Source organism: Felis catus, chromosome C2 (genome assembly GCF_018350175.1).
Source record: "Felis catus isolate Fca126 chromosome C2, F.catus_Fca126_mat1.0, whole genome shotgun sequence".
In the NCBI taxonomy this organism is placed as follows: domain Eukaryota; kingdom Metazoa; phylum Chordata; class Mammalia; order Carnivora; family Felidae; genus Felis; species Felis catus.
Window position 1 is genome coordinate 8,786,106 of NC_058376.1, and position 26,256 is coordinate 8,812,361.

Below are 26,256 nucleotides of genomic sequence, written 5' to 3' on the forward strand. Positions count from 1 at the left end.
ATTATACACTGAGCGAGAAATGCAACTTCACTTAAGATTCTTTTGCATTCCTCCATATATCTAAAGTGGCATTTTAAGTATTAGGAACCCAGTAAATAAATATCTGTTATTAAAAACTCCACTCCATTGACTTACCCTGTCATTGTTTCTGATGGTTCAGGATGCCTTTAAAGTTGTTGTCGTTGTTGTTGTTTAAGAAAAATGAAACAAAACGCGTGGAAAAGATTTATGTATTTGGTTGGGGGAGGGGGAAATTAAACTTCTCATAATAGTTTTTAAATTAAATTTCGTACTTGTCCAAATCCTTTCCTTCTCCACCCCTTCCTCTGATATTCCCTCACTCATTAAAGCCTAGGATTTTGATGGTATTCACAGGGAAGCTGATTTACTGGAATAAAGAAGTTCTTTAAGTTTTAAATTTTGGAACATTCCCAGTGTGTCTGAACCCGGGTTTCAGATTTTACTGGCATTTTGTTGGCAGGGCGGTCTTTGGAGCCCGTCCTTATTTTGAGCGTGTTTCCTGACACCTTTGGCGGTATGGTACTATGTTTTTTAGATTTAAAAAAAAAAAAAAAGTTTAAATAGAAAAGCATATATAAACATATACAGAAGATTGATTATAAAATGTCAAGCAAAATAAAAGGGGGGTTAAAAACTCTCTAAAATTAACAAACGGGAAGCACTTTCTTTTTAAAGGGGCAGTTGAAGGCAGGATGAGGTAGTTATCCGGAGAGAAGATTTCCAGGAAACCCCAGGAAAAGCTGACTTTTCCTTTCTGTTCATTCTCCTCTCCATGCACGAGTGTCTTGTTGAAATAAGGTCAAGGAGACTGTACCTCCTGCTGTGCTGGGCACATGGTCGCTACCTGCAGTCATCAGGGAGACAGATGTTACCCAGCTGAGATGTGGGGAGACTGACAGAGGGAAGGACAAGGGGACAGGACCCTCCCCGGGTTGAGGGTGTCTCCAGAGACCAGCCACACAGGGAACCCCGTGCCACTCGGGGCCTGAAACAGTATTTCCCAGAGCCCGTGGGAAGATCTGTGAGAGGAGAGGCCGAGGCCCGGTGTTGGGAGAAAGTGAGTGAGACCCTCTGAATCCTAAAGCCGACGTCCCATTTCGTGAGGACACCTGAAGAGTATTTCCATGAAGACCAGGAAGCCCACTGTCTCCACTTCTACTTAACATCATCCTAGGGATTTATTAACCACTTTGGGTAGACAAGTGAAGTCAAATAGAGGTGTACAAATTGAAAAGGAAGTGAAGCTGTCTCTGTTTGCAGCCGATGCGATAGCGTGCCTGGGAAATCTTAGAGAATCGACGGTAAAATTCGCTGCAACAATAAAGGAATTCAGCAAGAGAACAGGATATTACATGGCCTGCCAGCGCGGAGCCTCCCCAGAAGCCGGCCTCAAGGGGCCGACAGAGTTGGGTAGAAAATGGAATTGGGGAGAGGGGGTGGTTGGAAAATAACCATTTGAACAAAAATCTGTTCTAGAATTGAATTCTGAACCAGGTTTAGTTCATGGGGGCCGTAAACCCAGCATATCATGGAGCAAAGCCGTGCATTAAAGAAAGAGGCCCCTTGTCCCAGTGAATGAAGAGTTAAGCCGGTGCTAAGCTTCCTCGTGGAACGAGCCGGGGCATGTTGGTTGATCTCTGGCAGGGTGGGGAGCAAGGAGGGCTCTGGAGAGAGGCCTGGGCCACCAGAGGGAAAGAGGAAGGGTGATACTCAGGGCAGCAAGGTGGTGAAAGAAGCAATGGTTTTGAGGCCAGCTGGCAGGGGCAGGAAATTCTTGCTCATAATTATCCTTGAAGCAGCGATGGTATTGGGGTGGAAAAAGGGGCCCAGCGAGGGCCTGAGTGGCAGGGTGAAGCCTCACTTTCTAGAGGAAGAAATTCATTACCTTCATGTTGCTTTGTCTGCCCAGCTGTTTCAACAGCCCCTTGGCTCTGTAGGTGGAGAAACTATTTGAGTTTTTATGTAAATTGGTGAAGAGAGACTGGCATTTTTGAAACAAGAATGTGTACAGAGTAGGGAAAACACCTACTCAGACAGGCAAGGCCGAGCTGATGAACTGTGGCACAAGCGTGGTAGCTCTATTTCAGTTCTTAACAATGCCAAGAACCCCATTCTGATACTACACTCTGGATGTACGTTTTCATAACTTTCCAGAAAAACTTGCAACCCCCAGGACCATCAAAGTTACACAACTAGAAAGCACGTGTTAAGAGACCGGTGGCATTTCCGCCTTCAGATTTTGTTTTGATAGTAGAAGAGATTTTTTGGTAGTGACTCAGGGAGTGGGCCTCTGAGCCAAGCAAACCTGGTTAACTGTTCTGGGACCTCACCAGGCCATTAACCTGGGCAGCCTCCACTTCCTCGCGAGTGAAATGAGACCACATGGTGATGACCGTCACGGGAGTGTTTAAGTGAGAAAACCCGCCCATACTAAGGGCCCAAGAGCACGGTTGGGTGCTCGGGAAATGGGACCATTGGATAATGCGGTAATCTTGTTGTACTTTCTGAGGACCTGAAGATCCCATTCTTTACCTGTGGTTGAAGATGTGTGACTTGTTAATCAATTTGCTTACGAGGCCTTGGAGAAATTCTTGAGGTCAGTGGGAAAATGGTGCTGTGTTGGCTGGTGTACTTACTGTTGGAAGCCTGTCAGAATGAGGTAGGCTCTAGAGTGCATGGGTGAGAGAGAGGGAGGGAGAGAGAGAGAGACTGGCTGACCGAGCCCTTAACATGCTTGGTGGAGCTGAAAACTAGTCAGGCCTGACATTTGGTGACCGTGAATGATGCCAGTCTAGGGGAACAGAACACTAACAAGGAACTCAGACATTTTCAGTTCATAGCCTTGTATACAGTGGCGCTCTCTGGCGCACACTTTCTGTCTGACTGCCAATCCCTTATGCCTTTACCCTGGCCCCTTGTCCTCAACTGTGAATCACCACCTTAGCTCTAGCAGATAAAACCTCTTCATTTGTGGGCATGTTTCTGTGTTATCTCAGAGGGTAGAAAAAGAATGCAGTACTTTATTTCACTAGTTGTGATGGCCAGAGGAGAGAGGGGAGTCTTTTATGTTGTAGCTCTGGGGATTTTTCAAGAAACACAGTTGGGTTTTTTTTTTGTTTTTGTTTTTGTTTTTTGTTTTTTAAAGTCATTGAGAAATACCTTTTGGTGCACTGGTTTCAGGACACCAGGCTTTGGACCAGCTGCATCCTGATTACCTAGAGCATACCCAAGCTTTGGCCCTGGAGATTGGGATTTGATGCATCTAAGATGAAGCCTTAGCATCTATTTGTTTTGTTTTGTTTTAACTGCAGGTGGTTCCATGTGCAACTTTGTTAGAAGACCGAGCTGTAGAGGCGACTTTGATTCTATGACCTTGATTCTCTGGGCAGATCCCACATTTGTTGAGCTTGGTGGTTTCTAGCAAAGACGGAGTCATCTGTTAAAATCGAGTGAAAAGTATAGCACAAAACATCTAAATAGGATCTCAGTTTTTTCTAAAGTTTCTAATGGCGATGATTGACAGTCTCAAAATGGTTTCCTTTTTGACCTCTGGCTTGTTACACATGAGGAATGCTCTGTGGAATGTCAGGGGACTTGGTCATTCTGGCTGATCTCTACCAGACCTGGTCCGTACCTTCCTGAGAAAGTCCAGTGTCTGTCTAGCCTGACCAGGGTGAGGTGAAAGCCTCCGTTCAAGGTTCGTAGGCTTAAATTCCTTAACCTAGTCCATGTTAGTGGGACTCATTGCCTTGATCCCCACGTGTTGCAAATGACCCTCACAGAGCTACAGGTGCAAAGAGATTTGATGCAGACTAGAAGTACTAAAGCCATTTCAAGAACAAATAGAAAAGGCTTCCCTAGGAATTGTTCTATAGGATCATTAGCCAAAACTGTTTAGTCTTGTTGATAGGCAGGACTCCAGTAGAGAAATTCAAGAAAAAAATTCAGAATCTCTTTAATGGAGTAAATGTTGCTAGTTAAATCTGTCAAAGACAACACAAAAAATTACAGACCAGTATCACTTCTGAGCATCGATACAGACATAATAAATATTAACAAGACAGAATCCAACACTACGTTAACAAAGTAATATCCCATGATTAAGTATCTTTTCCAGGAATGCAAGGTTGGTTCAATACTGGAAAAAAATAAATTGATATATTTATAGATACATTTATTCATTAATGTGTCAGTAGAGTGAAGGAGAAAAAGCATATTGTTATCTCCATAGATGCTGAAAAAGCGTTTCATAAAACTCAGCATCCTGTCTTGATAAATACATTCCCAAGTGGGAATTAATGGGTATTTTCTTACTATGATTGTATGTGTGTTTGAGTACTAAAGATAGTGTTTTCTTTAGTGGGGGAACCCTAAAAACTGAGGGTTCCACTAAGGACAGAAACAAGGCAAGAATACTATCTCTACTTGTACTTAACGTGGTACTAAAGGTATTAGTCAATCCAAGTAGACAACAGACGTCAATTAGAGGCATAATTGAAAAGAAAGAAAAGCTATGTCTGTTTGCAGATGTCATTATAGTATGCCTGGGAAGGCTTAGAGAATCAATAATTCTTTAACTCACACAATAAAAGATTTCAATGACAGAACAAGATATAAAATTAGCATGCAGAAATTGCTAGTCTTTGTATATGCAAACAATAATTGGCGAAGGATAGGTATGCCATTATAATAGCAACAAACAAGATAAAATAATTAGTGAGCTTAAAAATGTGTAAAATTTACAGGAGATAACTTTAAAACATGCCTGAAATACACAAAGGTAACCTGGAAAAAATGTAAGACATTGCCTATTGATAGGACAATTTGACATCATGAAGTATCAGTTCTCCCCAAATTTAATACACTTGTACTAAAAATACCATGTTTTTACCCATTAAGCTAGACAAGTAGATGCTAATGTTCATTTAGAAATGTATGCAGTAATAGGAAAACAATGATAAAGAAAAACCATAAAGTGCTACTAGCCTTGCTAGATTTTAAAACATGCTATAAAGCCTCTGTGATTAAAACAGTGTGATACTGGCACATGAATAAATGGAGAGACCAGCAGAACGGAATAGAAAGTCCAGAAATAGACCCAACTAAGTATAGAAAAATGGTCTATGATAAAGGTGACCTCTCAAATTCCTAGGCCAAAGAAAGACTTTTTTTAAGTGTTTATTTATTTTTGAGAGAGAGACAGAGCATGAGCAGAGGAAGGTCAGAGAGAGAGAGAGAGAGAGAGGGAGACAGAATCCAGAGCAGGCTCCAGGCTCTGAGCTGTCAGCACAGAGCCCCACGCGGGGCTGGAACCCACAAACCACAAGATGGTGACCTGAGCCGAAGTCGGATGCTCAACCGACTGAGCCACCCAGGCGCCCCAAGAAGGACTTTTTTTTTCTTTTTTTTTTTGAGAGAGAGAGAGAGAGAGAGAGAGAGAGAGAGAGAGAGAGAGAGAATGCCAAGCAGGCTCCACGTTGTCAGTGTAGAACCCAGCATGGGGCTTGATCTCATGAACCGTGAGATCATGACCTGAACCAAAATCAAGAGTTGAATGCTTAGCTGACTGAGCCACCTAGGTGCCCCCAAAGATAGATTTTTTTTAGCAAATGATCCTGAGACAATTTGATAGATATTTGGGGAAAAAGATAAAATCAGACCCATCCCTGTCATACATAAAATAAACTCCAAATGGATCAGGGATCTCAACTTAAAGTGAAATCTTACAAATATTAGACACAAGTGGATGAGTTCCTATAGAATTTGGGTGTAGGGAAAGGCTCAGAAGACACAAAAGCAAGAGGCAGTAAAAGGTTGATATAGCTGACTACTACATAGATATAAAAAATCAAACAGTTTTCCATGGTAAAAAAACACCATAAACAAAATTAAAAGATAACAAAGTGGTAGAGAATATTGGTAAGATGCCACAGATAAAGCACTATTATTCCCTGATATATAATGAACTCTTAAAAATAGGCAAAAGACAGGGCGCCTGGGTGGTTCAGTTGGTTAAGCATCCAACTCTTGATTTTGGCTCAGGTCATGATATCAAGGTTCCTGGGATGGAGCCCCATGTCGAGCCCCGCTGTCAGCACAGAGACTACTTGGGATATTCCCTCTCTCTCTCTCTCTCTCTCTCTGTCCCTCCTCTCCTCAAAAATAAATAAATAAAACTTTAAAAAAATAGGTGAAAGATATGAACAGGTAGTTCACATACACTATATATATTATGGCTCTTAAACATATGGAAACCTCACGTGTAAGAGACATGCAAATTACAACTACACTGAAAGCCATCTCACCTGGCCAAAATGAAAGCATGGGACATCATACTATACTGGTGAGGCTGTGAGGGAACAGGTATGCAATCTGTGGCTGGTTCATTAGTAATGCAGGGGAGTCTGGCAGCATCTAACAAAGCTACATGTGCATTTTCCTTATGATCTAGCATCCCACTCCTAGGAACTTATCGTGAAGATACACTTAAACAACACAAAAATACGTGAGAACAAGGGTATTCGTTATACTGTCTTTTGGAGACAACCTAAATGCCTGCTTGTAAGAGAGTGGTTGAATAAGCGATGCTACATCCACACAGTGGTGTGCCCCTCAGTTTAGAAAAGAATGAAGAAAAGCTCTGTGAACTTAGAAAGCATATTTCCTGGTTACAGTAATGGAAGAAAAAAAAGGGCAAAGAAGTATCTACAAAATGGTAACTTTCTAAAAAGGAATAAAGGGGGGGGGCAGAAAATATGCATGCATCAGTTTATTTGTGCAGAAGGAAACATGGGAAGAATAAACCAGAAACTAGTGATGTTAGTTGAATTGTTATTTACAGAAAGGAGTTAGGAGAGATCCAGGTAGATGAGGTGAGTCGGGGAGTGGGACACTTCTCAGTATACGTCTCTATATAATTCTGATTCTTGGAACCGAGTTAAAAAAATAAGAAACAAAGATTGGAGGAGGGGGCGCATAATAGGATACATAAGTACAATTAAACCTAACCTCATTTCAGATGAATAACAACCACACTATAGTGAAAGCAACAAAGAACAAGCCCAGGGAATGTTTGAACACAATATTTGACTATATACCCTCAGGCTAAAGACAAAAAAGAACTATAGATAAATAGTGAAGGCTAGTTAGTAAGTTTGTTTTTCACAGTAGCATGGGTCAGCAATTCTGAAACCACTTTCTGTGTGTTACAGTATTGAGCAAATAAGTAAATATATTTGAGATAATGGGAGCCAGATTTCTCCTTATTGAAGAAGGAAGTTACAAATATAGAAAGGGGGAAAACAGAATGGACCTTGTGGTGTTGAATTAGAATTCGAGTTTTCAGTGGACTTCAATGGTTTTTAAGATGGATGGATGGATGGATGGATGGATGGATGGATGGATGGATGGATGTTTGAACGGATGGATGGGTGGATGGGTTGGTGGATGGTCGGATGGATGGATGGATGATATGGGAGGAGGGGAGGAAGGAAGGAAGGAAACACACTTTCTAGCTATTTCCTCATACCCAGATCTGTTTTATAAATGTCATTTTTTGCTAAAAGGAACCAGAGCTCCATGGAGAAAAGGCTGATTCCAGGGCTAAGACCGAGAAAGTGAGCCTGGAACCTCATCTTGTGCCAGAAAGTAAGGAAATGCTGAAAGATGACAGGGACGTGTCAGTAGGACACAGGAGCCAGCCTGAAGGAGCTGCCACTTGCCAAATCTGGGGTAATTTGAGCATCAAAGGAAATAGTGATAGGAAAATATGTAGTGTGTTAAATAAAATATGAATCTACAAATCCATTCTGATATAAATAAATAAGTGGGGAGACAAAAAAAAAAACCCCTTCCTTATAATAGCATCCCATCAAGTATATATGGAATCAGAAAATCATTATTTGGCAACCATCAAATAAATAATCTATTCAAGCAAGATTCATCCACAGATGCTGAAACCAGTAGGTTAAATCTGATAAGAAACATGATATTTATCTCCCCACAAATACTTCTTAACTAACAGTGGAAAAACAGTAACTTTACATGGAAAACCTGGCACACACCGCTTAACCAAGTGGATCAGAGTTAACTCACCAACACTGGGACAAGGCGACTCCATGTGCCTCCTGATGTGGTGCACCAAGAAGGACACAGCCTCACTAAGAACTCTGTTCCTGCCCCCAGGTGCTGGCCTGAATCTCATTGTGAGGAGATTTCAGATCATCTGAATCAAGAGACATTTTACAAAATGACTGTAATGTCTTTCTTCCACTCTTCAAAAACGTCTAGATCATGAAAGACAAAAGTGAGACCAAAGAACTGAACCCAGTTGAAGGTAGCCAAGGAGACATGGTAACGAAATGCAACAAATGATCTGGATTTACCCTAAACCGGAAAGAAGACCATGCTTTACTGCCAAGGTCATTGTTAGCACAGTGGGTAAAATTTGAATGAATTCTGTAGATGAGATCAGGAGTTGGCAGACTACGGTCTTCAGGCCAAATCTGGCTTGCTGCCAGTTTTTGTACCACTTGAGAACTCAGAATCGTTTTTCACAGTTTTAAATGATTGGGGGAAAAAAATTAAATGAATAAAATCTATATGACATTCTGGAAAAGGCAAAATGGTAGAGGCAATAAAAAGATCAGTGGTTGCCAGGGTTGGGAGGAGGAAAGGAGGGATGAATAGGTGGGGTGCAAAGGATTCTTAGGGCAGTGAAACTATTCTATATGGTACTGTAATGGTGGATAGAGAGCATTACACATTTGTCCAAACCTATAAAACTGTACAGTACAGAGAGGGAACTTAATATTAAACTGTGGCCTTTAGGGACACCTAGGTGGCTCAGTCAGTCAGCGTTTGACTCTTGATTTTGGCTCAGGTCATGATCTCCACTGAGTGTGGAGCCTGCTTAAGATTCTCTCTCTCTCCCTCTACCCATCCCCTGCTCATGCATGTGCTCTCTCACTCTCTTTCTCTGTCTCTCTCAAAAAATATTTAAAACTGTGGCCTTTAGTTAATAATAATGTATCAGTGTTGGTTCATCTGTTTTAATGACCATACTACACTAAGACAAGGTGGTAGTAATAAGGAAGCAAGTGCAGGGAGTGAAGGTACCTAAGTGAATTCTGTACATTCTGCTTAGTTTTCTGTAAACCCACAGCTGCTCAAAAAATAAAGTCTATGATTTTTTTTAAGTACTATATCGTGATGCATGAGCAGTACATGAAAGTTAAATTTCTGTGTCTATAAAGTTGTGTTGAAATAAGTAAGCCACACTTGACTTATTTACAGGTTGTCTACACCTGCTTTTTGTGCCTGGCTAGCAGAGTTGAACAGTTGCAACAGAAACCCAGTGGCTCCCAAAGACTAAAATATTTACTATCTGGCTTTTCACAGAAGGAGTTTGCTGACCCCCAGATTAGATAATAGTATTGTATCAGAATATTAAATTCCCAAGTTTGATCATCGTACTCTGATTACATAAAATCCTTGATTTTTAGGAAAGATACACTGACATATAGAGAAATAAAGAGATGTTATGACTGCAACTTGCACGTAATTCAGGGAAAAAATTATGGACGGAAAGACAGACAGATGGAACAGGCTCTGTGCTTAAAAAGCTAACATTTAGGAAATCTGGGTGCTGGGTGAAAGTCATGTAGGAGTTCCTCCTACTGTCCTGCAGCTTTTCTGCTAGTCTGATATTATTTCAAAGAGAAAGGTTCAAAACAAAAGCAAAATAGCATGAGCCTGAGAACCAGCCAGAACTTGATTTGAGTTCCTGACCTGCTGGCCCTGTGGCCCTACAGAAATGGTTTCACTTTTCCAACACCGTATCTTTGTCTAACTTGTGAAGCTTAGATGAGATACTGCGTGTGAAGTGCCACTCATAGCCTAAAAATTTGGCATCAGTTCTGGACAAGTTGAAAGTCTACCCAGTGCCTGCAGGGAAACGGGTCCCAGATGTCTGCTCACCATGTGGTCAAGATGCGTCAGCGCCTGTCTTCTGAAACAGCAGCCACGTCCCGCAGCAGAAGGCCCTCTGTTGGGGTAGATGACTCATGGTAATGGCTGTGGACACGCTCCCTGAGGAGCCCCCCACCTTCAGCCACAGATGATGGACTCTGATTGGCTTGAGCCATGGGTTGAGATCCTGTAATCTGGTGACCTGTAGCGGAGGGGCTTAGCACGTGGTCTGAGTGCCCGTGTGTGGTTGTACAGCAAAGGCTCACGTCCAGAAGGTGAGGAGCTAGGATCAGGACCACCGTTGAGGCGTGGTCATAGAGGTCGCAGTGGGTGCCATGACGATCTCCATCTACACAAGCCTGGTTGTCCATCTGCAAATTCTGTAACTGCACTGGTCTAAAGTGGAAGGAGGTGATGCCCAGACATCCATTGTTTATGTTACAGTGTCACGGGTGAGAAACTGTGGTTTGTGTTCATCTTGATTGAATAATACGGGCCAACAGCAATAAATCTTGGTCTAACTAGACAGGTGCCTCGTTCTGAAAGCTGAATCCACAGGACCCCTTCCCTGTGAACAATGAAGTGATTTAGCAGTAGCGTAGATGCTATTATGATGTTGGAGATGGGGAAGATTAGCCGGAAACCTATGAGTGGTGGTTATGTTAGGAGATACAGAAATTAAACAGCATTTCCAGGAGAGGGTCTGACCCACAGCATCCTTCAACAGAGGTACAGGTGGGGCTTCTGCTTCTGGGGAGCGCTGGAGGGGGGTTGCAACGTGGTGTTCTTGAACAATCCAAATTCCCATTTCACCTATAATTGAAATACTCATCCAGTTATACACTGAAAGAGAGAAAGGGGTATATAATGTAAAGTTTACTTACAGTATTCTAGGGGTTGACTGAGAACAGGTTGTTATAGCTTTAAATGTCAAAGCCAGAAGGTGATGAAAATATGTTAATAAAACTGTTGTGTGCCTGTGTGCATGAGTGGCTGAAATTATTCACGAGTAATAATAACCTGAAGAAAGTGCTGCCTTTAAAAAGTCAACCAAATAGTTAGTTCACCCAACTGTTTATAGCTTTGCTAAGTGGGTTCAGAGACCCAAGATCTAAAAGGGAATATTTTGCAACCCCAGTTACTGGTGTTAATCTAAATGCTTTGTAGCCCTATGTTTAGATGTTAGTGCTTTGTAGATAGAAGCGGGAGAGGGGGTGAGAGGTACAGAGGAGAGGCATTATCTAGAATTTTTGAGGAGTGCTAAACCACACATTTGGGGAGTCTGGGTGGCTCAGTCGGTTGTGCACTGAGAATCTGCTTGGGATTCTCTCCCCTCGCCCCCGCCCCTTCCTCTCTCTGTCAAAATAAATAAATAAACTTTAAATACACACTCGCGCGCGCGCACACACACACACACACACACACACACTCACTCACTCCACTGGTCCTCCCTCTCCCTGACCACCCTCTTTATCCCCAAGAGGGGGTCATGGGACAGTAGGAAGCTGTAGGATCCATGCAACAAAGAGGAAGTGCTCTATTTAAATACCCACCCAGTGTCAAACCACCACGTGTGTTCTGTCTTCTTCCTACCGGAACCAGATTTCCTGGGTGACTGGAGAGATTTAGAGAGACGAAGCCCCTTACTTGATGGTTAGTTCTGTCAACACTGGGATTTGAATTTGAATCTTGATCTGATTCCCTTGGTCTGACTCTGCTGCACTGTGGTGTTTTCAGAGTTTCCTCAGGAACCTTGCCTTTCCTGTCCTGCCAGGAGCAGTAGCCACCCCACGCCCCAGTTCCTGGATGGCACTGTGCATCTTTGGGACTGTCAATCTCAGCTTTGCACCCACATGCCTAGCCACTTGTTCAGAAGTCACCAGTGTGTCCCCAGGCATCACAGAGCCCTCTGGACCGACCCCTTACTCCATGTGTTGTTGTTAAAAAAAAAAATAGTTAAGCAGTTTTTCTAAAAAAAAAAAACAAAAAAAACCAAAAAACGGGCACCTGGGTGGCTTAGTAGGTTAAGCATCTGACTTCAGCTCAGGTCATGATCTTGCAGTTTGTGAATTTGAGCCCCGTGTTGGGCTCTGTGCTGACAGCTCAGAGCCTGGAGCTTGCTTCCGATTCTGTGTCTCCCTCTCTCTCTGCCCCTCCCCAGCTTGTGCTCCATCTGTCCCTCTCTCTCCAAAATAAATAAAAACATCTAAAATTTTTTTTAAAAATGCGTGTTCTTACATTGAAGACAACTTTAAAAAAAATTAAGAAAATTGACTCCTAGAGTCAGACTTTTTCAAAATGAAAATATCTTGATATTTTAGCTTTTTAACTTAAAAAAAGTCTTCCTGAACTAATGGTTGGTGTTTGCAATGTAATACATTAAAAAAAATTTTTTTTTAAGTTTCTGAAGTGAAGTTTAGCGCCGTTTCCTTTGAACTATGCAGACATCCGCAGGGTTGTGCGTAGTGGGAGTATCTCTTCCAGTAAAGCTTTTAAAAATCAGAAACGGTGACTGAATGAATGTCTGGCTTCCTGGGTCCTCCTCCCCCTGCCTCATCCCTACCCCATTAATTGGGTTATTTTTTACGTATAGAAAACGGGAGGGGGACTATCTGAGAATGCGTGTTTCCGAAAGCCAAGTAAAGGGAGGGGTCAGAACTGAGAATACCAGGGGGAAGACATCAAAGAAAAGACACAGCATGGGCACCAGGAGCAAGAGTTGATGAAGACCCCCCATGCTCCGAAGATGCCGGTGGCCACACGCATGCCACCTCCCGAGCCCAGCGGCAATCTGTGCAGGGACAGGAGGCAGACTCAGCCTGCCCGTTGCACGGGGCACATGCTCCCCAGGGAAGGACGGCAAGGGACCGGCACAGCCGTACGTGCAGCGTTTGAGTCATGGGGGATCCTTACAGGGAGCCTGCTACCGCTCAGTCGGTTGGCAGTCTACCGTCTCTGGAAAGGAAGAGAGTGCTCCCCAGCTAGTGAGCTGGCGGATGCATGCTTCACCTAAGGAAGCAAAGTTGAGTTTCGATAAATCTTCTTTTAAATAGCATTTTTTCCTGATTGTACAATGAATGCACTCCCAGTGCAGAAACACTGGAAAATTCAGAGAAGTATAAAGAAGGAATTCAAAACCACGTGAAATCTTACCACCCAGAGACCACATGAGACAGCATGGAGGAGTTAACATCACCACGTATTGGTTCCACCTCCACCTTCTGGAGGTAACAGCCACTGTTGATGTGTGTCCTGTATTTTTCTCTAAATGCACACAGGAATGGACAGCTTACATAGAAGGGGATCACACGCGCTGTTTTCACTCATTCCCTTTTTTATTGTCTGTAAGATTAAAATACCAGTAAGATATCAATCAAATAAGGTATCAATAAGATGTCCATAACTATACATCCGCAACATCCTTTTAATAGTTCCACAGTCAGGAATTTCTCCAATCATCAGAAAACCTATTTTGTAAAGTATATCTATGTGTATTTGTTTAAAAGGGGGGAAAGTCTAGGAGAATATGCACTTTTAATGAGAAGAGGGACTTATTTTCTGCTCTGCACTTTTCTGTATTTTTTTAAAAATGAATACACTCCTCAGAATAACCAGAGCTAATATCGTGGTATATTTCTTAACAATTTTAAAAAGGGTATTTTAAAACATCTTTTAGAATAATGCTGTATATAGGGTTTTGCGTCATAATTTAATCACCTGAAGGAGTCCAGTGGACATTTGCGGGTATCACAGACGGCTACATGATAGGTTTTCATGTGAGGATGCTATGATTTTTTTCATTCCTTTATTCATAGACTGTTCATATTGTTTCTGATTTTCACATTGTAAAGCTGTGATGAATAGTTGTGCCCCTGAATTATTTTGTTTCTCTGTCTGAATACTCCTTAGGATTTATACCTAGAAGGACAGTCACCAGGTCAGAAAGCATAAAGTTTTTGGGGCGCCTGGGTGGCGCAGTCGGTTAAGCGTCCGACTTCAGCCAGGTCACGATCTCGCGGTCCGTGAGTTCGAGCCCCGCGTCAGGCTCTGGGCTGATGGCTCAGAGCTCTCTCTGCCCCTCCCCCGTTCATGCTCTGTCTCTCTCTGTCCCAAAAACAATAAATAAAACGTTGAAAATAAAAATAAAAAAATAAAAAACAAAGTTTTTAAGGCTGATTGCTTATGAACAGACTGGTTTCAAGAATTTCTACTTCTTAATACTATCAAATAAGCTTTTGCTCATAATAAAACGGGTGCTGTAGATAACTCTTATTTAATTTTAAAGCAGATCTTTTAGTTCTTTTCTTGGAAATATTGATGAGGAATTAATTACAAATATTATATCTAAACATAAAAGCCATGCTTTTTTTGCCAGAATTTTTCAGCATAATTTTTTTAATGTTTATTCTTGAGAGAGAGAGACAGAGCATGAGCGGGGGAGGGGCAGAGAGAGAGGGAAACACAGAATCCAAAGCAGGCTCCAGGCTCTGAGCTGTCAGCGCAGAGCCTGACGTGGACCTCGAACCCACAAGCAGTGAGATCATGACCTGAGTATAAGTCAGATGCTTAACCAATTGAGCCACCCAAGTGCGCCAAATTTCAGCATAACTTTTAAAGGTAACCAGTCATCTTAAAGGGAAGTTTTAAAATAAAAAATCATCCTATAACGCCTAATAAGTAATAAAGCCTGAATAAGTCTCACTCCGTTTTCTATGAATTTTACATAGTTGGAATAAAAGTATATGTAGGTTTTTGTATACTGCTTTTTAAAGTTTTTATTTATTTTGAGAGAGAGAGCAAGTGTGTAAGCGTGTGCTCAAGCTGGGGAGCAGCAGAGAGAGAGGGAGAAGAGAATCACAAGAAAGCTCTGTGTTGTGAGCACAAAGTCCGACATGGGGCTCAGCCTCACAAACCATGGGATCATGACCTGAGCCGAAATCAAGAGTCAGAGGCTTAACTGACTGAGCCACCCAGGCGCCCCTGTATACTGCTTTTTTATTTAGCAGCGTGTTGCAAGCATTTCTTTCATGTTGCCACATACTCTTCATAACCACCCTATTTAATGGGAGTTATTCCATTGACTTCATGTACCACAGTGTACTCAACATTTCCCTATTGAACACATGGGCTATTCCCACAGTTGTATAGCTCTTGGTGAATGTGGACCGACTGTTTCCTTAGGTTTGAATCCCCAAAATGGATTGAATGGGTCTGAATTTAATGTAATTTTTATTCCTTAAGGATTTTCACACAGGTTCATACCAGCCTGTCCTCTAGATCAGTCTTAAATTATTGAAGCTTTATTCCAACGGTGAAATTCGGGAAGTTCCCGTTGGCCGAGCACCCACGAGGTGCTGTGATGTCCTTAGGAACTGAAGTGGTCATATTTGCAAAGTGGCCTTTTGAGGTCTGGATGTTGGAGACTCCAGAGAAGAGTAGAAAAACAGAGCGCTTTTCCGGCATGCCCCGTCAGTACCGAAGTGAGTGCATTCAGCTACCACTCACAGAAACCTTTTATTCCACAGCCTTCGCAAACAAGGACAGAAAATATACAGCAGCAGGGGCATAATCATTATGTAACCTCATCCTTTTTTTTTTTTCTTTCTTTTTCTGTTTCCTTTTGTGAGAACATCATCAACTCAGGATGGAAATGCATTTATGGTGCCTCCTTTCTGCTAAAGCAAACCCTAGCGGCTTCATTTTCTGAAATGCAAAATTCGCGAAGTTCATAAATGCTTCTTTGTTGACCGTAAGCCGTGTGGTTTGGCCCCCAGAGTTATCTCAGATAGCACAAATAAATCTGGCGGCCCCTGGTTGTCTCAGACCGCGTATTACCTCCTTCCCTCGTTGTCTCCCTCTTGCAGAATTTCCTCCTGGCCTTCAGCTGCACAAACTCCGTCTTCTCATCAATATGCCCTGTTAACTGCTGCCAAACCTCCAGCAGTTGAGTGCATATGTTCCCTTAATCATTTCTCTTTGTTCTAGAAGTCTGTGTTTGGTTTCTAAACCTCCCCCACCCCCTCGCCTAATTCCACCATCACCAGCACTGGCTATCGACAGGACCGTGTTCTGTCTACATGTTTATTTAAAGAACATCCTAGATTGCCTGCCGTTGAGAGAGCTTTTGCAGTCTGCTCACAGTGTGCTAAATCATCCCCCCCCCCACCTACTCCCCTAGAAAAGGTTGTTAGCTGCTCCCCACCGCCACCAGAACCTGTGGCCTTTGGAGCCCAGGTGAGGGGTTGCCGGAACTTTCTGGAAAGCGTGAAGCCCTGAGAAGACAGTGTTACCTCCCTGCATGGACAGAGATCCCTTCTCTGTTTTCCGCTGGTCCGACCCAAGAAAAGGACGCTTTATTCTTGGAGCCCAACATTGCATAGGAACAGTTGGTCTCAATGGGTTATTCATGGTGTCCAAGAGAAATACTTCTGGAGCTGTGTTTCATGTAAGATGGAAGGTGGGCTTGGCACGTCGACGCAGGCGGCCTGCTCTCTGGGAGTGCCCTGTGCCTGTCAGACCAGCCGGCCCCCACCCGGTGTGGCCAGGCTCTTCTTAGCAAGGAAAAGGGGTTTTCCGGGCCCCTTGCTACTGGGGTCCACGCGCATCAATGCCAAAGTCTGCCGGCCATGGTGCACAGAGAGACACTGTGCCGTTTCTCTACACTTTTAAGTGTGTTTCTTCTCTTACCATCTGTGGAGGCCCACCCCCTTCCCTGAGCCCCGATCGTGGTCTTTCTTCAGGGCCCTTTCTCCTCAGCACCTGGGGAGCAGGGTGCTATGGAACCTTGGAAACTATTATTGGAAACTTCATACAAATACCGTCTCTCCATCATCCCTCCTCTCACCTCTTCCCTCTCCCGAAAGTACTTCACAGAGCCAGCAGCTGCACCCGCAGTGGGCAAACCTGATTTTTGCTTGGTTTAATAAATTCTACCATGAGCCTTGCCCACTCGGTACCTGGTCGGCAACTCCTGGGAATGCAGAGGAAAGTCTTCCTCACGCAGAGTTAAAATATGTAGAAAATGGCTGGGAGGAAATTCTCAGTGTGAGGGATTTTTTTTTTCCTCCTTTCCTTTTCTGGGGGAAAAAAAAGGTTAATATTGACTCATTTGGTGGAGATATAAGGCACTTTTCTACCTATCCCCAAAGGGAAGTTTGTATTCTTTTAAATGAAACCATTTTAAAAGCAGAACTCAAGCCTAAAATGATCCAAGGTTCTCCGGAGTTCTCAGAAGGTGTAGATTTATTTACTACAGTTAAAACATAATTAGTTCTCAGGGGATAGTGTATCTTTTAAACGGCTTTATTGCCACCATATTGGTTTTCTGAATAATCAGAAACTTCTGTTATGATTATGTTCTAGTGTTCGGACAGAAACGCACCGTAAGTAGAAACAAATGTCAGGAACTGCTAGTTGTCACCCAAAGAAGGGGCACCACATCAGAGTGGGGAAGAAAGAACTTGGTAGGATATTCCGAAGAAATAGAATCGAGCAGTCTTAAATAAACTAAGAGCTCAGGCAGGTACACAGCCTTTCCCCACCCCAATCTTGTTTGATTAAATGGTGTTTTCTTGGGCTCTTCTTCCTTGTTCCCACTGCAGAGGCTGGGAAGGGGGTCATTATCCCTCGAAACCTGGAAAATGGCCCTTTCTTTCCCCCACATGCTCGCAAATGAGTGCCGACAGGGTCCCTCCTTGTGTGTGAGCTGTGGGCTGCCCTATCATGTCCCCGTTCTGGCTGACCAGTCTTTCCCACCGTTTGCAGGTTGATGTTTGAGATCCCGCCGGAAATGGGGTTAATAGCCATCGCAGTCCGCCAAACACAGGGCAAAGGTCAGTCATCTTCTGTTATCGTTTCTGCTGTTTTGTTTTCTAAAATCTGTGACTCCTGTGTCCAGATTGCCAATGGATCGTGTGTGCTGATCGCGGAGGAGACGCACATTAGAAGTGCTTGTGTTCACACCCCCTAAAATGGAGGAAGAGGGCGGGAAATTGATCAGAAGATTGAGCCTTTTAGTACAATTAAAAGCATTGTCTCAAACTGAGATGGTTATTAATCACTGGATGTTCTACTGGGAATTTTTTTTTGTTTATTTATTTTTGAGAGAGTGTGAGCAGGGGTGGGGCAGAGAGAGAAGGAGACACAGACTCCCAAGCAGGCTCCAGGCTCTGAGCTGTCAGCACAGAGCCCGACAGAGGGCTGGAACTCACAGACTGCCAGATCATGACCTGAGCGGAAGTCAGACGCTTGACCGACTGAGCCACCCAGGCGCCCCTGGGGATGGTTTTAACATTCAGTCATCTACATCTTGTAAATTCCTCTTTCTGACACATTCTAGGCATTGCAGTGTGTGAATCATGACTGTGTTATAGAGACATTTATTTGCCTGAAGGTTCTCCGGGAGGTGCCTTCTGTGTCCCTATTGAGTGTCACACAGGGGAGGCCTTCCGTCTGCCAGCCCCCACCCCGGCTGCCCTGGAAATTCCATGCAGCGGGCGCTTGATCAGTGGTCAGTGCCCGTTCACAGAGTGATCACAGAGAAGCCAAGGGCTGCTCAGAGCTTCTGCCACCTGCTGACCCTCGGAAACCAGAGCCCGCATCCTCCCAGAATCCACTTGGGGTCCAACCACAAGCAGATTCCATGCTCGGTGGTCATGCAGGAGGCACTTGGCCCTCGCCCCTGCTCCAGACAGCGCCGGGCCAACCCAAACGTGCTTGTAACTCTCAAGAGAGGCTCCTTACGCCTTTCTCAGAAGGAGCAATGAAATAAGAAATCCACTGTTTCCCACTTCTTTCCTTTGAATATGTCTTTTGAACATAACTCAAAGAGAAAATTCATTTTATCCAAAGCCGGGGGGGCTCAATATGGTGGTTTAAATAAAGGACATAGAAGGACTTTGATTATACCTCTCATTTTGATCACTTTATTTTCTTGGCTTCTGTTTTAGGAAAAAATAGTTCAGAGAGTTAATGCTAGGGCTTACTTTTTAAATTCAACTTCCTTCCCCCCCCCCTTATAACAGTGAGATATAATTCACATGCCATACAGTTCCCTCATTTAAAGTGTACAATTTTGGGTTTTTTTAAATATGTTCACAGGTTGTGAGACTATCACCACAATATAGGTCACTTCTAAAATGTGGCTCCCAGGACTTCTCCTGGACAGGACAGACCTGGCTCATTTTCCCCACTGTTTCTGTTTTTGCCTGCATGACCGTATGGAGAAAATTAAGCTGACAGTCATGTTCAGACACTGTAAGACTTTGAATCATCAAAGCCTAAATGATACGCTCACTGAGGCTGAACATTCTGCTACTTATCAGAAACTTGTTCAGCAACACAGCATCAGATTTTAAAAAGCTTCTCTGTTCTTGAGTTAACCCTAGAATCTCCAAGCATCGTAATCAGTCTGGGTTGATGGCGCACGTGGCTGCTCGGCCCATTTTCTGGCGCTGTGTGCATCTGACTCTGTTCGCATGGCCACGTGGCCACTTTCCTGATGGGGCCTGTGTTCCAGGGCGGGGATCGAATGCTTGGCTGAGCCCCATGGGATGCGCCGTGTCCACCCTGCTCGTCTCCATCCCGCTGAGGTCCCAGCTGGGACAGAGGATCCCATTTGTCCAGCATCTGATGTCCCTGGCCGTTGTGGAGGCGGTAAGGTCCATTCCTGAGTACCAGGTACGTGCAGCTCCTCTGTCTAACATCCCCGCCCTGCGCGTACATCCCAGCTGATGAAGTCGGTATATGGAGGATGTGTCCGGACGATAGCTGCATATAGAGTTGCAGCCTGCTCTTTGCAAAGCTGGGCAGCAGAGTGTTCTTGGAGCTTTGAGAGTTTGGAAAGCACCAGCAGCTTTTACAGCGGCGTGAGGCTCGCCAGATGTGTTTCTTTCCCAGAGTTTCCTTTCTGTGCTGTTGTCCAATTTATCAAGCATCTTAGGGCGAACCTCTTTTTATTTATTTTTTCCTTTCATTGAAGCCCATTGGACGGGATGGGCCACTTGTGTCTTCTGGTGAAAAGCCTTATTTTATAGACCTAAACAACCTTCTCATTTCCCACCTTCATTTTGCACAGTCACTGTTGGGCAGAGCAATCCTTTGTCTGTGGCCGCCCAGGTTTAACGTGCAGGTTCATTTTGGGGTGTTGCTCCCAGCTCTATGGCAGGGGTGCCTGCTTCGTCATTACCATTGGATACTTTAGTGTCACTTATTAAGGAGACAGACCAGTGCACACAGTCACTGTATATCCTCTTCCTCAGTTTTCCTGGAAGAATTTCACATGAGTGTAAAAAAGGGAGTTCCCGGGGCGCCTGGGTGGCTCAGTCCATTAAACATCCCACTTCGTCTCAGGTCATGATCTCACGGTTCTTGAATTCGAGCCCCGCATCAGGCTCTGTGCTGACAGCTCGGAGCCTGGAGCCTGCTTCGGATTCTGTGTCTCCTTCTCTCTCTGCCATTTCCCTGCTCGTGTCTGTCTGTCTGTCTGTCTGTCTCTCTAAAATAAACTTAAAACAAATTTTTTTTCAAGGGCGTTCATCCCCAGGCTCCCTCCCACCTACAGCTCTTATGTCAGGCTGAAAACAATTATTGTATTAACTCCTGAAGTCAGAGGCTAAGATCATGACTTTCAGTGGGGCCTGTCCTCATGTTCAACAGGGAAGCCATCATCGCCAGCGCCCCTTAACCCCCTCTAATGTGGTCATGTCGTCATGGTCACTGTGTGTAGGGCTGGGGTATGTGTTTCCCAGGCATGCACACTGAAGTCCCAGGCATGCACACTGAAATATGACATTTGTTACCAGGTACTCAGCACACTTGCTGTCTGTATCTGAGGGGCTTGGGCTTAAGCTACAGATTTTCCACACCAGCGTTTCTCGCCGTCGGCACTGTTGACATTTGGGCCCCACATCTCAGGTGGGAGGCCTTCCTCTGCAGGAGGTGGGACAGCGTCTCCGGCTGCTCCCACTAGGTGCCAGCGGGATTCCCCGCAACCTTCACAGGTTCAGCCTGCAGCCCCCTGAGCCAGACGTCTCCCCTCGTAGAAGGCAGTTGAGAAGATCAAGTTCTGTTGGGAGGTGGGGGGGGGGGGCGGTATTTTTAACCCTAGCAACAGGTTTGTTGGTCTTAGGAAAATAAATGAAAATTTAAATTTTAAATTAGCCTGGTTAGCTTTTTCTTGGCTTTGATTTTGACCTTGTAGCCTCACCTGTTAACTTAGCGAGCATTCTTTGAGTGCCTGCCTTACGGGAAGGGCTGGGGGCAGCGGGATGTGAGGTGGGCAGCCCGCCCTCAACAGCACACCTGATGGGTGTTGTCCCTCACGCTCCTTCTTCTGTCCTGTTTCTGTAGTCACGCAGCCCAGTCTCACCTGTGTGATGTGACTTTGGTTTGGGGTTGGACGTATTCTTCCTTTATTTCATTTTCAGTTTTTACTGAGATAGAATTGACCATGTAAGTTTGAGGCGCACAGTACAATGACCTGACCTACTTGTGAAGTGGTCACCACAGGAACTTAACACCCATCACCTCCTACAGTTCCGAGGAAACATTTTTTTCCCCTTGTGATAAGAACTTTTAGGATTTACTTTCTCAGGATTTATTTATTTAAAAAAAAGTTTTTTTTACAGTTTATTTATTTTGAGAGAGAGAGAGAGTGCAAGTGAGGAAGGGGCAGAGAGAAGGGGGAGGGAGAGAATCCCAAGTAGGCTCCATGCTGTCAGTGCAGAGCCCGACACAGGGCTTGAACCTACAAACTGAGATCATGACCTGAGCCCAATTAGGATGCTTAACTGACTGAGATCAACTCAGGTGCCTCTCAGTATTTATTTTTAACAGAGTCCATTTAGCTTACACAGTACAAATCCAGGATGGTTGAAATAGGCCCCAGTTACGTAGAGTTTGCCTTTTTTTTATATAAAAATTTTAATGTTTACTTTTTGGCGGGGAGAGACAGCGTGAGCAGGGGAGGGGCAGAGAGAGGGAGACACAGAATCGGAAGCAGGCTCCAGGCTCTGAGCTGTCAGCACAGAGCCCAATGTGGGGCTCGAACCCACGAACTGTGAGATCATGACCTGAGCTGAAGGCGGACACTTAACTGACTGAGCCACCCAGGCGCTCCGTACAGTTGGCCTTTCTTACATCTTTGGTCAGATGTCACCATCAGCACACAGATGGTGCCTGTCTCCCTGGTCCAGAGGGAGTGTCACGGAAATGCCCATTACTCCTTCCAGAGCTTGCAATCCACTGCCTACCATCCCTCCCACTGTTTCTTCTGTTTGCGAGGTCCCCGCCATGCCAGGTGCCTGTAGCCCTCCACCCTCCCCTCCCCTCCCCTCCCCTCCCCTCCCCTCCCCTCCCCTCCCCTCCTCTCCCCTCTCCTCCCCTCCCCTCCCCTCCCCTCCCCTCCTCTCCCCTCTCCTCCCCTCCCCTCCCCTCCCGTCCCCTCCTCTCCCCTCTCCTCCCCTCCCCTCCCCTCCCGTCCCCTCCTGTCCCCTCCTGTCCCCTCCCTGTACCTGGAAGTTCTGTTTGCCCTGGGAGGCCCTGCTCCGATGCCATTCCCGGAAACTTCTAGCTACAAACTCCCTCCTCTAACCTTTTGGTGTTTGGAAGGTCTGAGCCACTTTTATGGTTTCTCCCGTGGCTCGCTCTGGAGCAGTGTTATTTGTGCTTCTGGTTCCGTCTCCTGTAAAGGAACCAGCTCTGTGGATGAACGAGTAGTTTTATTTTGATCCCAAAGAGCCTAACATAGCACTTTGTACCCGGGAGGCCCGCGGCAGCTGTTTGAATATGTGGTTGAGATAGTATAAAAATAAGCACGCGGCCTTTCTCTTCGTTGAAATAGATGCCATAGTTTCCCCACAGGAGAAGCCACGATTCTGTAAGCTGCCATTGACCAACTAGACCTGAACATGTGAAGTAAATCAGGAACCCGGGAACGGGGCCAGCGCGGAAGAAAGCCGCTGCCCACCTACCGCAGGAGCCGAGTTTGGGCAGGGACCGTGTTGGGTACATGGGGGCCTGGGAAGGCGAGAGAGGACAAAGAAGGGGACCTGCGAGAGTGACCAAGGCCAAAGTCTCCAAGCTACAGATTTTCCACACCAGCGTTTCTCACCGTCGGCACTATTGACATTTGGGTCCCACATCTCAGGTGGGAGGCCTTCCTCTGCAGGAGGTGGGGCAGCGTCTCTGGCTGCTCCCTCTAAGTGCCAGTGGGATTCTCTCAAGCTGTGACAACCAGAGATGTCTCCAGCATTGCCCAGTGTCCCCTGGGGCAGGGTAGCAGAATGGGACCCTTGCTCCGGCCCCCATGGAGATCCCTGTTCTAGACACGAAGGATTATGAAGCTCCCTCCCTGTCAGTTACAGGTCCCGGTGCTCATCCCCACGTCTTCTTTATGCTTTTGTTCCTTTGTGCTTTTGCATTTCTCCTCTCTGCCTAGAGTGCCCTGCAGGGCAGAACAGAAATGTATTCCACTGGCTGAGATGCAAAGAAGGCCTTGTTGAAGGGAGAGAAGGAGATTTCGTGGAAGCAGCAGGCTCTGTAGCACAGTATTAAGCTCCCTGGGGGCTTGGTGTCAGAAAACCCTGGGTTTGGGGGCACCTGAGTGCCTTGGTCAGTTGAGTATCTGACTTCGGCTCAGGTCATGATCTCACGGTTTGTGAGTTCAAGCCCCGCATCGGGCTCTGTGCTGACAGCTCAGAGCCTGGAGCCTGCTTCAGAATTTGTGTGTCCCTCCCTCTCTCTCTGCCCCTTCCTCAGCTGGCGCTCATGCTGTCTCTCAAAAAAGTAAACATTTAAAAGGAAGGAGGGAGGGGCGCCTGGGTGGCGCAGTCGGTTAAGCGTCCGACTTCAGCCAGGTCACGATCTCGCGGTCCGTGAGTTCGAGCCCCGCGTCGGGCTCTGGGCTGATGGCTCAGAGCCTGGAGCCTGTTTCCGATTCTGTGTCTCCCTCTCTCTCTGCCCCTCCCCCGTTCATGCTCTGTCTCTCTCTGTCCCAAAAATAAATAAACGTTGAAAAAAAAAAAATAAATAAATAAAAATAAAAGGAAGGAGGGAGGGAGGAAGGAAGGAAGGAAGGAAGGAAGGAAGGAAGGAAGGAAGGGAGGGAGGGAGGAAAAAAAGGAATGGGAGGGAAGGGAAAGAGAGGGGAGGGGGGGAGGGAGAAAAAGAATCCCAGCTCTGCTGCATCTGAGTGTAACTGCAAGCCACCCAGGCAGTCTCTGTCAGCTTCAGTTTCTTCCTAGTACCCCCTGGGGGTCTGGTGTGAGTAACATAGGGACTAGGGCTGAGAAGGGGCTCTGGGTGGTACTGGCCCTCAGGGAAGGAAGCGAAAGCACTGTGGGATCAGAGGCCATCAGCTACCCTGCAGTCTTTCCGTTTTATTTGCTGGGTGTCTTTCTTTCAGCCTCATATATCCCGATTTCCTTCTTCCCCCCACACGTGGCACAACTTGGCTGCCACCCCCGGCCCAGGAGTCCTGGCAGCTCCAGCACCCACTGGGTCTCACCCGGTCTCTGTGCGCCCACTTAGGAGTCCCGGCAGGAGGTGGGGGTCTGGGTGGCCCAGCTCAAGGCGGTGACCGGCACCGTTCCACTGCGATCGGGGCTCAGGCAGGGTCGCCCAGGGTTGCTTCAGGATAGAGACGCAGTGAGCCACAGAACAAATCGTTTCTGTTAACTGCTGTTGGCAGTGTTTTGAGATCCTTCCGTAATAATTCAGTAAACCGTGTTCCTACCCTGCATCTCTGTAGCATTCTCCTTGAAACATTTCTACCCACCTTTTATGATATTGGTTAACTTAGGGCATCTTTTCTCTCTCGGGCATGAGCTCCTTAAGGGAAGAGAACCCAGAAGTATTATTCTCTCCCTGCCCCCAACCCAGCACACAGTAGGTGCTCACTGCTGGTGGATTTTGGTTTCCCGGTGCATGTAAGTTACGTTTGCACTATACTGTGGTCTAAAAAAGCAATGGACACGCCTTAACTAAAAAATATTTTATTGAGAGAGTGCCTGGGTCTCAGTCACTTAAGAGTCCAGCTCTTGGTTTTGGCTCAGGTCATGAGCTCACGGTTTGTGAGTTTGAGCCCCTCATCAGGCCCTGCACTGACAGCCCAGTGTCTGCTTGGGATTCTCCCTCTGCCCCTCCCCTGCTCATGCTCTCTCTCTCTCTCCCTCTCTTTGTCTCTCAAAATAAATGAAAAACTTAAATATATATATTTTATTGCTAAAAAATGCTAACCATCATCTGAGCTTTCAGTGAGTTGTGATCACTGATCACAGATCACCATGATCACCAAATAATGAAAAAGTTCGAAATGTTGTAAGAATTCCCAAATTGTGACACAGAGACGCGAAGTGGGCAAGGGCTGTTGGAAAATGGTGGCACCGATCGATCCGCTTGCTCCCCTCAGGGCTGCCGCCAGCCTTCGGTGTGTAAAACACACAGTGTCTGTGAAGCGCAATGAAGACATATGCCTGTACTGAGATAATGAACAGTGCTGGGGGTGGGGAAAATGCCAGAATCTGTGCCAGATATGTTCTTTAGGTCTCTCCCAGCCCCAAGGTGGTCCTTTCACACTGGATTGTCCCAAAGATTAGCTGTCAGGACCAGAAGAGAGGTTGAGATCCCATGTTCCATTAGATTCGAGAACATCCTGCCTGTCTTCCTTTGGGCTAGATGACCTGTCCTGATCCCTTTGTGTCCTGTGCTTGCTTGATTAACACACAGATTTTCCTTTAGGATATCAACTTACGAGTGAAGTGGCCCAACGATATTTATTATAGTGACTTCATGAAGCTTGGTGGAGTTCTGGTTAACTCAACGCTTTTGGGAGAAACATTTTATATACTTATTGGTAAGCTTTTAAAGCCCTTTCCTCCACATTTTTAGATTAATAAAAGCAAAAATAAAAATGGTTTATACATGGCTACATTGGGGGGGGGGAGTGGATTATCATATGGGATTACTTTTTCTCGGAGTCCTAAGTTACAGAACACAATATGTATGCAAAACAGGCCAGATTGGTTGAAAGCCCTTCAAGGGGTTTAGCGTTCCTGTCTATGGCCATGGAAACCACCAAACTGGTATCACATCAAACAGGTTTTTTATTACACCTCTCCACGTGCCCGCTTCTTGTTGAATTAGAAATGGTGAAAATAAACATTTGACATGCCATTTTGTAATAAGAAAAGAAAGTTAATTTCAAGGATGGGTCTCCTGGTGGTCTGGCATTCTTAATGGGACCTTCCCAGGCCATGAAAAAGTTGC

General features: G+C 45.3%; 1 protein-coding gene across 6 annotated transcripts in view; it reads left to right on the top strand.

The window, feature by feature from the left end:
- The window catches only part of HLCS (holocarboxylase synthetase), a 234,880-nt gene that overhangs the window by 202,799 nt on the left and 5,825 nt on the right, over positions 1-26,256 (top strand). For all 6 annotated transcript variants that reach the window (XM_045036627.1, XM_045036628.1, XM_045036626.1 and 3 more), the window contains 3 exons: positions 17,755-17,822; positions 19,508-19,668; positions 25,729-25,843. In XM_045036627.1, the coding sequence (XP_044892562.1) occupies positions 17,755-17,822; positions 19,508-19,668; positions 25,729-25,843 (344 nt within the window). The remainder of the gene's footprint in view (positions 1-17,754; positions 17,823-19,507; positions 19,669-25,728; positions 25,844-26,256) is intronic.